Genomic DNA, 13,340 nt, shown 5'->3' on the forward strand with positions numbered 1-13,340 from the left:
GCTTTAAAATGTAGGTAAACTTCTTATAAAACGGAATATTTCTAAAGCAAACATTATGTATGCTAAGAAATTATAAGTTTTAAACAAAGTTTTGTTGCTATACTAACTGCTTGAAACATACGGATAATATTTATGTGCTTGCTTATAAGTCTATTATAAAAAGAAAGATTCAAATAATTGTACTATTAAGTTACAGTTCGTTTCTATTAAGATAAGTAGTTATCTACATATGTTACGACATAATTATTTTCGTCCATTTTACAAAAGGCATTCTAAGGGGATAGAATTCGTTTTATAAATAAAACAGTTTATACATTAAGGAGATTTGAAGAAACAAGAAACCGGAATGTTCCCTAAAAGTAATTAGTAGTTGAACCTAATCGTAAAGTGCTTAAAAATAAATGAGACTCTAAAATATTCATGAGCGGCTTCGCTCAGTCTCCGAAGGATCGACTCTGTTCCCGCTTTAGGCTTGGGAACTGGAATTTCTTTAGGGAAACTCAATATTCCTTTTAAAAACAATTTATTTTCGAGACCGACACACCTTTGTACAAAGTATTTTTAGATAAGTGTAAAAAATACATTCTACCCGATATAATAAAATAAAAATAAAAATGATAATCTATGATGGTGGGTGCGCGATTGCTATTATAAATTAACAGGCGTAGACATAATCCTCCCCCCGGTGAAAAGCGTAGATTTTCAAGCTTGAAGGTCTTCAGAAGTGGGCAGAGGACATAGTCGAACCAAAGGTCTTCGAACGCAGCCTCTTGTAGTTTCGACGTCCGCAACTCGACAAACGCCGTCTGTTCCATGGAATAATCGAACGATACGCCCCATGCGCCAACAAAGTGGTGGAGAATTATCCTCTTGAAGCAGTACGAGGTCTCCGATGTTTATTTTTGATTTGTCAACCTTCCATTTGGTTCGTAGTTGCATTTCTGAGATATACTCCTTCTGCCATCTCTTCCAGAAGTGTTGGCGGATTTGTTCAAGTCTGCCATATCTATCCAGGGAGCTCTCTTTAGCGTTATCCAATGAAGGAGCCGGTAGTGCATTCAATGGTCTTCCAATTAAAAAGTGCCCTGGGGACAAGGATAGGAAGTCATTCGGGGAAGATGACATGGGACATAGAGGACGGCTATTGAGAATAGCCTCAACTTGAGCAAACAATGTCGAAAGCTCTTCAAACGTAAGATGGGTATTGCCCATGACTCGCTTTATATGATATTTAGCGGACTTAACCCCGGCCTCCCATATTCCACCAAAGTGAGGAGCGTAAGCGGGGATAAAAGACAATTTTATTCCCTCCTGAGCAGCAAACTCAGATAGAGGTTCTTGATTAGCCTTTAGAAAACTATTTAATTCTTTCGCGGCAGCAAAAAATTTTTACCGTTGTCGGAAAATATTTCGGTTGGCTTTCCACGGCGTGCCACAAATCTGCGAAGTGTCATAATATAAGCGTCTTTGTCAAATCAGATACGACCTCTAAGTGAATGCATTTGAAGCGCAGACACACAAACAGACATAAGTAGCACTTAACTACTCTAGCACCGCGTCCTTTACGATTTATAATGAAGAAAGGGCCCGCATAGTCCACTCCAACAGACCTGAAGGGAAAGTCAACGTTGACGCGATTTGCAGGTAAGTCAGCCATTTTTGGATTATAGGTCTGACCACGAAGACGTGTGCAGGTAACGCAGTTTTTGACAACGCGCCTAGCTAGTTTTCTGCCATTGACAGGCCAAACAGACTCGCGGATAATCGACAACAGAAGTTGCGGTCCTGCATGCAGAGATCGAACGTGTTCGCGTTCAAATAGAAGCTTCGTCACATGATGAGTTGAATTTAGAAGAATGGGATGCTTCTTTTCAAATTTATATTCAGATGATCTGAGCCTGCCACCGACTCTTATAAGATTCGCCTGATGATCAAAAAATGGAGATAACGATAAAATATTTGATTTTGGGCTTAAAGGTTTACTATTTGACAACTTATCAAATTCAGAAGTAAAAGTTTGTTTTTGAGAAAGCATGCAAATAAAATTAAAGGAATTATTTAATTCGTCAATTGATAAAATGTCGGTAAGTTTATTATTTTTATTTTGTTTTTTAGAATTGTGTAAAAATCGTAAAATGTAACTAAAAGTTCTTTGAAGTTTTGTAAATTTAGAATATTTTTTAAAATCAAAATTAATTTCAGATTCGACGGCTGTATGGACATTGATTAATGCAAAATCTTTGGTTGAATAATGCACGGGCTCAAAAGACCTAAAGGATCGAAGATTCGAAATGAACTTGAGAGGATAAGTCTCTTTGTGATTTTGTCGCTATGAAGTGGAATTTCGATAGGAAAACTAAAGGCATCCTTCGATGGATCCCAGCAAAGTCCGAGAGTGCTCGACGACTCACTGATTGTCAAATGTTCTGTATTAATTTCGTGTAAATTTTGAAACAAGTTTTTTGAATTAGTTTTATACTTTCGTAGAGGAAAACAAGCTGAATTTAGAGCGTTTGAAACTGAATTTTGAATGTATTTAAGTTGATCTTCATCATCACAGCCGGTGATTAGATCATCGACATAAAAGTCGTGCTGAATGATATTTTTGATTATTTCGTCCCCACATTCCTGTCCAACCTGCCAAAGACATCTCGTGCTCAAGTAACTGGCACTTGCGGTACCGTAAGTGACAGTACTCAGTCGCAGAGTTTTGATAGGCTGAGACTCATCTTCTCTCCATAATATGAGCTGCAAATTTTGATTTGAACTTTCAATTTGAATCTGACGATACATTTTGGCGATATCACCTGTCAAAATGAATTTATGTTGCCGAGCTCTGACTAAAATGGAGAAAAGAGAGTCTTGAATATTTGGGCCTACCATGAGGATGTCATTGACAGAGAAGCCAGAGGTTGTGGGGGCTGAGCCATCGAACACTACTCGGAGTTTGGTAGATTCACTATTCTCCTTTATGACAGCATGGTGACACAAAAAATATGATGGATTCGGAATAGGAGTAGGTGATTCAGATAGATGGCCCAATCAGCGTATTCACGAATGAATTCAACGTATTTCGATTTTAGTTCTTTATTTCGTCTAAATCTTTTCTCAAGATTTAGGAATCGTTTTTTAGCTTGAGAGTATGAATCGCCGAGGCAGTCAGGTGAGTCCTTTAGGGGTAACTTCACACAGAATCTGCCGCTTTCTAAGCGAGTGGTGGTATTTAGAAAGTGTTTTTCGCATGCTATGTCATTTTGACTTCGAACAGTTTTTTGGGGTAGCTCTTCAAGCTCCCAGAATTTTGTGAGCATTTTGTGAATTTCGTTAGATGTAGGGTTTGCAATTCTGGAATGATTGCAGTGAATAGTTTCTTTACTAAAATAATTGTTGATTGGGCCAGCTATTATCCAGCCGAATTTAGAATTTTGCAATTTAGGATTATTAGGACCTAAAGGAAGCTGTTCGCTGTTTAGAATGTCCCAGAAGATATCTGCTCCAATCAAAACTTCAATCGGAGCTGGCTTGTAGAACTCAGGGTCCGCCAAAGTAAGAGAATTAGGTATTTTGAGAGCTTGAATATCAACTGGGGTCTTAGGTAAGCGGCCCGTCAATTCGTTGAGAACAAGACATGAAAGAGTAACGCTGTAGTTGCTATTTAGAGATTTTATTTGAGTGAGACAGCTTTCGTGCACTGTATTAGAAGAATTATTGCCAATCCCAATTACATTTATTGCCTGCAATGGGCAAGTTCTTAGTGACATTCTCCGTTGCAGGGATTTAGTGATAAATGAAGACTGGCTGCCACAATCCAAGAGAGCGCGAACCTTTTCTACCTGCTTATTAATAGGGTTAAAAACTTCTATCAATGCTGTAGATAGGAGAACATGATTGGACATTTGTCTAGAAAAGGCTGCTACAGATTCGTTTGGTTCAACTTGCGCTCATCTGTGCTTAAGTTGGCAGTGACGTCATCATTAGAACTATGGAGGAGAGTGTTGTGTTTTTGCTGGCATTGTCGACATGAACCCATGCGGCAGTTACTGACAGGATGCCCTTGTCTGAGGCAATTTCGACATAATTTATATTTATTTACATACAACAGCCTATCTTGTGTGTTTTTAGACTTAAATGTAGGACAGTCATAAATTCTGTGATTTCCGTTACAAATTATGCAAAGATAAACATTTTGATTAGATGTAGTAAATGAATTAGTATTTTTATTTTTATCAGATTTATTATGTTTTTGTGAATTTAGTTGTGAGGGACGTGGCGTGAATTGTAATTTGGAATTATTTTGTGATTCATTATAAGTGCCAACCTTATTACGATTTAAAGATTCTAACACATCTGCACGGTTGATTAAAAATCTTTGAAATTGTTGCAAAGTTGGAATGTCATCAATAGTATTTCGATACTCTTCCCATTTAACAAGAGTACATTTGTCCAATTTAGAAGACAAAATAAATATTATAAGTACATCCCAATAGTCAGTAGGCTGACCCAGGCTAGACAAGGCGCGAAGATTTTTTGTAACATGATCGACTAAAAAACGTAGTGACTTGTCGGACTCACGAGTTAAAGATTGAATGTTAAGTAAAGAATCTAAGTGATGATCAACAAGAAGTCTTTTGTTATTATACCTGTCGCAAAGTAGCGTCCAGGCTGCCTGGTAGTTTGCTGTTGACACTTCGAGATTAGAGACAATCCGTGCCGCATCACCCTCAAGGTAAGAAAGTAAATAATGAAATTTATGTATATCAGTAATATTTTTGTTTTTATGAACCAAATTTGAAAATGTGTCGCGGAACTCTAGTCAACGGAAGTATGAACCATTAAACTTTGAGATCTCGATTCGTGGTAATCTAATATTTGAGTCTTGATGGAAAGAGTCTTCATTGCCCATCGATTTCCTACGATTTTCGTTGTCATTAAATAAATTATCATATTTTTTAATCATTATTTTAGCAGAAGCAATACTTTGGACGAAATCGTTCTCAATGTCGTCTCTTTCATCAATCTCGGAATCAAGATTTTCAGAATTTAGAACCTCAATCTCAGTCTGCAACACATCAAACTTTGTTGACAATGCTTCAAATTTGCTAAGTTTCAATTTAAATTCAGCCATTAATACTTCATCCATTGAAGTGGACTCGCTAATTCTGTCCAAATAATTTTTAAATTTTGTAATTTGGCCTTTAATAGCAGACCTTTTTGAATATAAATCTCTTATGCCCGGTTCCTATATTCAACGGATCGTCATAGTATCAAAGCTACTATCCGTTTTTCTAGAACTAACTACGAGTCGTTAATACCGTTCCACAATTTTATTTCTTGACGTGCTATCGACGGACATCCGTTGGTCATAAAAATACCGAGCCCTCTTCACTCACAGATGTGCGTTTCGTTATAAGCCAAATTGAAATTAAAATAACACAAAATTCAGGACAAAATAAGTTAAATATACAGCCGAATTATAAACTTTAAGAATAAAGTTTCTTATTAATAAAGAACTAATACTAAAGAACTATATATTTGTAGACATCTGCGTGATAATTTTCCTTCTAAACAACCTAATGCGTTACACAGAAAGCAAAAACGGAACGTTTTTCTCGCGCACGCGTGCATTGCTTGTCAGTTGTCAAATTATTGTCATTCATTGTTGATTGATGATTCATTGTCAAGTTTTATAATTAAAGAATAACAATACAACGACGACTGTTTATATATTTATTAAAAATGGATATTACGCCGGTAAGTACGCCTTTATATTTCTTCTTTAAAATCGTCTGCCGCTTACTTTTTGCTTCGGACACTCTTAAAGTCAAACATATATGTCTGTTACAGAAATCGAAGAAGGCTATGAGTAAAGACGAGATTGCTCAATTATTATAACCAGTAAGGAGACTAATGCTTCTACGAATAAATTAAAGGATGAATGTTGGACTTCGTTGACCAACACATTTAATGCAAAAATTGGTCAAATACCTACCAGGAAAACTTTTTATTTTCAGCCAAAAAATTCAAACATAATAATTGGATGGACAAATATTATGAAGAAATAATTGAAATACTGAACACACAATAACTAATTAATTTTTGTATATTATTAAGCAATATATCTAGACATACGGTAGAAAAAGAATTTGTTAGGTAGTGCTAAATGTAAATCTTATGTAAAAAATGTATTTAGTTCAGAGAGCCTATTACAGCGTTAAGGAATATAATATAGAAGATGATAATCGATGGAGGGTTGTCGTGTAAGAATCACAGGACAGTTCTTTGGCATATATTATAGTTACATATTATTATGTAAAATTAAACTGTATTAAAGAAATAAAACTTTTATTCCATTTTATTATGTACTTTTATTTATTTTTTATTATTTACAATACAATGTTTAAAAAATTGATTTCTACATTGCAAACATAGACATACATATATATATACTAGTGGTCCGCCCCGGCTTCGCCCTTGAAATACTGAACACACAATAACTAATTAATTTTTGTATATTATTAAGCAATATATCTAGACACACGGTAGAAAAAGAATTTGTTAGTGCTAAATGTAAATCTTATGTAAAAAATGTATTTAGTTCAGAGAGCCTATTACAGCGTTAAGGAATATAATATAGAAGATGATAATCGATGGAGGGTTGTCGCGTAAGAATCACAGGACAGTTCTTTGGCATATATTATGTAGTTACATATTACTATGTAAAATTAAACTGTAATAAAGAAATAAAACTTTTATTCCATTTTATTATATACTTTTATTTATTTTTTATTATTTACAATACAATGTTTAAAAAAATGATTTCTACATTGCAAACATAGACATATATATTATATACTAGTGGTCCGCCCCGGCTTCGCCCTTGGTACATGTTTATGTTTTCTTTCCATAATAACCATCCTCGTACTTCAAGGAACATTATAAAAAAATAATTATCGAAATCGGTCCACCCGTTCACGCGTGATGCCGTGACCAAGGCAAATAGGTCTGCCACTGATATCGATATTGTGCCTAAAGCATAGAACCTCAGCGTCAACAGTAATTGATGTTATGGAGATACCCCATGATTCCTGAAATGACAACATAAATTAGGTATGTAATAAGGTTAGACGTGTTTGGTATAATATTAATGCCTCCATTAAACTAACCTGGCTCCTTTTATTCGTACGTCTGGATAAATTTCAAGAAGTAATTGTTCAACAGATTCTTTATCAAGTCGAAATCTCAATTGAAATTCGTGAGAATCCAGGGTCGCAAAAAAATCCACTCCTTCTCTATAATATATACTCTTTCACGCCCACTATCTTCTTCCGAAATTCGATATAATATTAAACACTTCTCTATCACTATCTGAACTCCACATTTCGATATTGAAGCGGAAACAATGAAATAGTAAGAATTTAACCGCCCGAAATCGACGGGTAAACAAAATGCTATACGAATAGTAACTTTGACAGCATAATGACATTAAAAATATTTATAGGAACGCGATAAACTGTCTTTTCCATACAATATGCTTACCGTTCGTTAATAGTAACCCTCCCATCCGTCAGTAGGAAGCCGTCGGTAAGTTGCTTGACGAGACGTTTTTTATAGGAACGATTTTCGCTTACGCTTGGTTAATTATACTACTATTCGTAACTAAAACGGATCGTTTTTCAAATATAGGAACCGGGCATTAATAACTTTGGATTAGATTCCGTAGACATTTTGTAAAATAGTTGTATTGAATATTGTTATGAAAAGGAAGTATGTAGTTATTTTCAAATAATGTAATTATTTTTCGATTAATTAATTATTTAAATGCACGTCAACAAGCTTGATAAAATTATGGAAGAAATAAAATGCTTATCTCACGCTCCTCGCCTGGTGGAACCTGCCGCTGGTAGCCGGGCTGCTGCTCACACGCAGCTGCTGCGCAGAAGATCGTGCGAGCGATATTTAGTCGCCTGAGAAGACGGCTCCTGAAATTATTCGGCGAAGTCGAGTTTATAAGCGAGAAGGGGCGACAATATACGAGATTGTTGTAAACAAAAAATGAATTCAATTTTGAACAAATTAATTACGATTTACGTAAGGGAATATGGCGTGAGGATGTGAGAATAGGTTAGGTAATAAATCAATTGCTATAATTTAAATTGTTTTATGGTTAGGAACGGAAGGAATTAAGGATTGCACTTAACTTGGTATGAATTATGAGCTGCACTCCGGCACGACACTTTAGATGTGGCGTTGTTCAGACGAGCAGGTTAGGTATCCTTTTCGGCAGAATCAGTCCCAAAAAGATTGCGTAGGTGTGTAGATAACTTATCCGTATTTTTGTCCTGTCACGGTCGCCAAATTGTTCCCGCTTTAGGCTTGGGAACTGGAATTTCTTTAGGGAAACTCAATATTCCTTTTAAAAACAATTTATTTTCGAGACCGACACACCTTTGTACAAAGTATTTTTAGATAAGTGTAAAAAATACATTCTACCCGATATAATAAAATAAAAATAAAAATGATAATCTATGATGGTGGGTGCGCGATTGCTATTATAAATTAACAGGCGTAGACATAATCTAAATAAAACATTTTGCATTATTCAACAAACTGTGATTGTGTTGGAAGTAATACCTGATTTTGCAAGTATTAAAAATAGATAAAATATAAAATACCTCATGGCCTAAGGGGCAGATGCATTATGCATATTCTGTTTCACTGATCGATTTTCTTTAGGGACAAGTAGGTGATCTGCCTTCTGTGTCCTTCCAGACAAATTCATTTTTTTTCTTCGTCTCCACCGGGAATCGAACCCAGGACCCCTCGGTGCTACGCTTACGCGTCAATCACTGTACCAAAGAGGCGGTCGCATAAACTGTTCAAATTCAAATTCAAATTATTTATTTCTTCCTTTTACAATAGGTCCTTAACTTATTTGTGATTGGAACACTCCTAGTAAGCAAATAAATGCTTGTGTCAGGAGGTTCCGCTCTTCCTTAACACTATTAGACACAGAAACAGAAATAAAACAATATGAATGAATTCAATGCAAAAACACAAAAGAAAAGAAAGAATTTAATAAAATATCTGTATGAGTGTGTGTGTGCATGTGTGTGTGTGTGTGTGTGTGTGTGTGTATGTGTGTGTGTGTGTGTGTGTGTTTGACAGCACGTTTATCTTTTATATTGGAGCAAAGCTTCGGTATCTGAGTAGCTTAAGGGTTTCAACCATTCCGTTAATACTTTTTTACAGTTTTTATTGAGCAATTTACCTACATTTAATTTTTTATTTATTTTATTATACAAGTTTGAAGATTGAGCAGCGAATTGTGTTTTAGCAAAGGATGTTTTAGTATGCGGAATTTTAATAATATCATTTCTTCTTCCAAAATCAAGCGTAGGATTAAATAGCAGGTTTTTGTGAGTTTTTAAGACAGAGTTTAAAATATATAATTTTCTAACAGACAAGAGACCGCAATGTTTATATAAATCTTCTGTAGGAAATCTAGTTGGTTTGTGGAACATGACCTTCAATAAGCATCGCTGGCCCCTCTCAAGAGATATTATTTTAGATTTATTGGCACCGCCCCATATTGAAATACAATAGTTGAGTATAGATTGAGCCAGAGCAAAATATACTTGATTTAATAGTTTTACTGTAGCCACATCACGCAGTAATTTAAAAACCCATATAAGTTTGCGGAGCCTTCCGTTAACAAAATCAATTTGATCATGCCACGAAAGCCTGTCATCGATAACGACTCCCAGATACTTAACGGAACGTAATCGCTCAAGAGTATCGCATCTGCAGCTCATTGAGTTTCCTGTACAATCTTGGTGTATTTTTAAAGTTAGGCTACTTTTTGGTTGAGTTCTCTTATTTAATGAAAAACATACGTAATTGGTCTTTTTAACATTCAATGTTAAGAGATTTATTTTTAACCATTTGGCTACTACCAAAAGTCCTTTTTCAGCTAAATTAAAAACAGTCTCCCAACATGAACCTGTAAAAACTATAGCAGTGTCGTCAGCATATGAGAAGACTTGACCTCTTTCAATATTTAGATTCAATAAACTATCAATATAAATTAAAAACAGTGTTGGACCCAATACGCTTCCTTGTGGAACTTCAAATGTTATGTCTGAATAATTACTTGTTAGATTTTCAATTTTAACACTTTGACTACGGCCTAGTAGGTAGCTCTTAAAAAGTTTAAGTGGAGTCCCTCTGATACCTATATTTTCAAGTTTGGTTATAAGGGTGGGTAAAGAGACGGTATCAAATGCCTTTTTAAGGTCTAAAAAGACAGATAAACTCTTTTTACCACGATCAAGTTGTTTTGAGACTAATGTTGTAAGTGAATCAATGGCATTTTCGGTTGAGACCCCTTTCCTGAAACCAAATTGTCTAGGTGATAAAAGTTTGAATTTAGTGAGATAATTTATTAGACGAGTGTTAATTAATTTTTCAATTACTTTTGAGATTGCAGATAAAACAGAAATGGGCCTATAATTGTTGACATCGTCTCTCGCACCTCCCTTATAAATAGGTGTTACTAAAGATCTTTTAAGCATGTCGGGAAATGAGCCAGTTTTAAAACAAAGGTTTGCGAGATGACTAATTATAGGTGAAATTATATTTTTAGAAATTTTTAGAAATTTTGTTGGAATATTGTCCCATCCAGGTGCGCTCTCCGACTTTAATCTCGAGATGATACTCTCTACTTCCGCTGGGTTTGTATCTAACAGTACAAAGGAAGACGAGTGACGATTTTGAACGGGGCTATTGTTGTGTAACATAATCTGGGGCTCATTATTAATTATATTGTTCGCTAGATTTTTTCCTATGGTCGCAAAATAGTCATTTATGTATTCGACTGCTTCATTTGGGGTTGGTTTAATTTTAAGTAGGTGATCGTTAGTAGATTTATTATTATTAATGTAAGTTATATTTTTTATTGTGTTCCAAAGTGCTTTAGGATTATTTTTGTTAAGAGACAGCTGTTTTATTTCATATTTACGTTTCAGTTTTTTAATTAACTTGTTACAGAAGTTGCGACCCATAGAAATGTTATACTCTATATTTAAGAATTTTATGCTAAATATTCCCTATTTTAATATGTCTTAAACATACTTTAAACTTAGTGGATTAAAATTCATCATCTTCACTTCAAACTTAATCTAACTAATTTAATAAAACCGAAAGTTTTGAAGATGTTTGTTATTCTTTCACGCAAAAACTTCAGAACAGTTTTCAAGGAACTTTGCATGTAGATAGATTTTTGCTAGGATCTAGGCTACTTAAGCATACATACACAAGTTTATAAAAATTTCACATTTGCAGCCTATTTAATAGGTATTTAAAATAGCCAAATATCGAAATTAACAAAATAAATACCACCGAAATATCAAATACCTACAAAATTCGTGACATATACTTTTCCCATTGGAGTATACCTAATATATATGTACCTTTATAGATGCAGAACAATTACATGAAAAACTTAACGAAATTTAAGTCAATACAAGAACCACGTAAACGCATTACAAGAACTAGACAACAACTACAAATATAACCCATCTAGGGATTACAATAAGCCGTTCCCGCATCACGCAATTTACACTGTTCCCAGGACACGGCATTCAATCATCAATCTCAAGAGCTTAGGCTCTTTACGAAATTAACAAAAACACGACGTGTCCCTTACTTATCGGATTAGATCTGATTACTTGCTGATTAAATTAATATAGAGTGTGTGTTCGTGTTATTGAACCGCCGAAACTGCTTCGCAAAACATTGAATTGCAAATGTGTTAGATTAAATTCCCAATACGCAGCAGATTTGGGAAAAACTGCGGAAGATATCGAAAGAAAGTAAAGATAATCATAATTCAATAATGTAGCTTATGTAATTTTGTGACGTCGAAGATAAACATAACTACAAAATGGTCTTTATTCATAAACATTACTCTTAGGATTTGATTAAAAATAATGTAATAGGGATTGAAACAATGTACCTATATCGAACCCTCGTTTATAAATCAACTTAAAGAGATTTAAGTCGATTAATTAACAACCGTGTTATAGGTTTGGGACCGTTTTATTTTCAGGGGAATTTGAAGCCCGATCCAATAGGACTTAAGCGAAAAGGGACTAATCATTGGAACTTATTTTTATTATTAAAAGTTTGTAAGTAACATAAATAGGACGTTGATGAATTTCTGATTTGTAATAATTTTGTTTGTATTAAGCCATTACGGGCTATGCATGCATGATGGTATATTTGTCAACTTCTCTATACATTTTTAACTAAAGATAGTTATACAAAACACCACGGGCGAAGCCCGGTCAAAATAATCGAACACGATTGAAAACCCATAAAGACAAAATGTCACATCATGCCTACAAGATACGACTGCAAATGTGTGCGAATATTTACCCGTAAAATATTCCTGTGACGTATGCAAATTGGTGTGATTTGGTTACATTGCGACACGGTGGAGGGTTTTCAATGACTGCTGAGATAAAGGCGCGTGTTTTATATTTATTTTTAAGCTTAGGTAAATAAGTATTTCCCAGTGCATCTGTATTGATATCGGTTTATGAGTTATTGCGTCATTCGTATTAATTTTGCAACGCTAGATGTTTTACAAGAATTACAAGTAGATGTTCGTCGAGATACAAATAGTTTTTTTTATTAGAGAGAACTACATCGTGACTTAATATTAATTATTAATATAGTAAAGTGTGCTAGGTATATTTTTAACAACAATTAGATGTACGAGAAAGGAATGAAATTAATATTTATTGTTAAATACATGTCCGTAAACAAACAAGAAATAAATTACAAAAGTGATCATGTGATCATTACATCATTTTTCATAATAACAACAAGAGGCCATTGCCCTCGCATAAATACAAATAAAAATAATTTAAAACTCGACGAAAATTTAAGCCTAAAAGTAAAGGTAAATCAGGCTCCGGATATATTCAACATCACACGGCTTCCAATTACAACCTTTGATATATCCTGTCACATTTATGCGAACTCATATATTCTTTTAAATTATTGCCGCTGTGTTCCCGTTATTTTTATTTATATTGGACCTGTCACTATGTCCAGTTGTATCTAGAAAATTCGACCTCAATTTTCAGGGGATACCATTGTTCGAAATGTTTGCACGGAATAGATTCCGATGACTTCTCTGATTGCAAAGATTGGTTTTATGCTTTACGATTTTCAAATGGATGGATTAATATTTTTTTTACGTTATAGATTGTTTTACCTGGAATAATTTACATACCTATATGCTTACAGTTTACAAAACCTTTGAAATTAGAGAA

The 13,340-nt window shown here is 34.5% G+C and overlaps 2 protein-coding genes across 2 annotated transcripts in view; both read right to left on the reverse strand.

Annotated features, from left to right (window-relative positions):
• The window catches only part of LOC123700945 (DE-cadherin), a 194,257-nt gene that overhangs the window by 69,966 nt on the left and 110,951 nt on the right, over positions 1–13,340 (reverse strand). The window lies entirely within an intron of this gene.
• On the reverse strand, positions 507–1,306 carry LOC123700946. The gene has a single exon (XM_045648328.1). It carries the CDS (start codon positions 1,210–1,212, stop codon positions 703–705), a length of 510 nt encoding a protein of 169 aa, XP_045504284.1. The 5' UTR covers positions 1,213–1,306; the 3' UTR covers positions 507–702.

The sequence above is a fragment of the Colias croceus genome, chromosome 20 (genome assembly GCF_905220415.1).
Source record: "Colias croceus chromosome 20, ilColCroc2.1".
Lineage (NCBI taxonomy): Eukaryota > Metazoa > Arthropoda > Insecta > Lepidoptera > Pieridae > Colias > Colias croceus.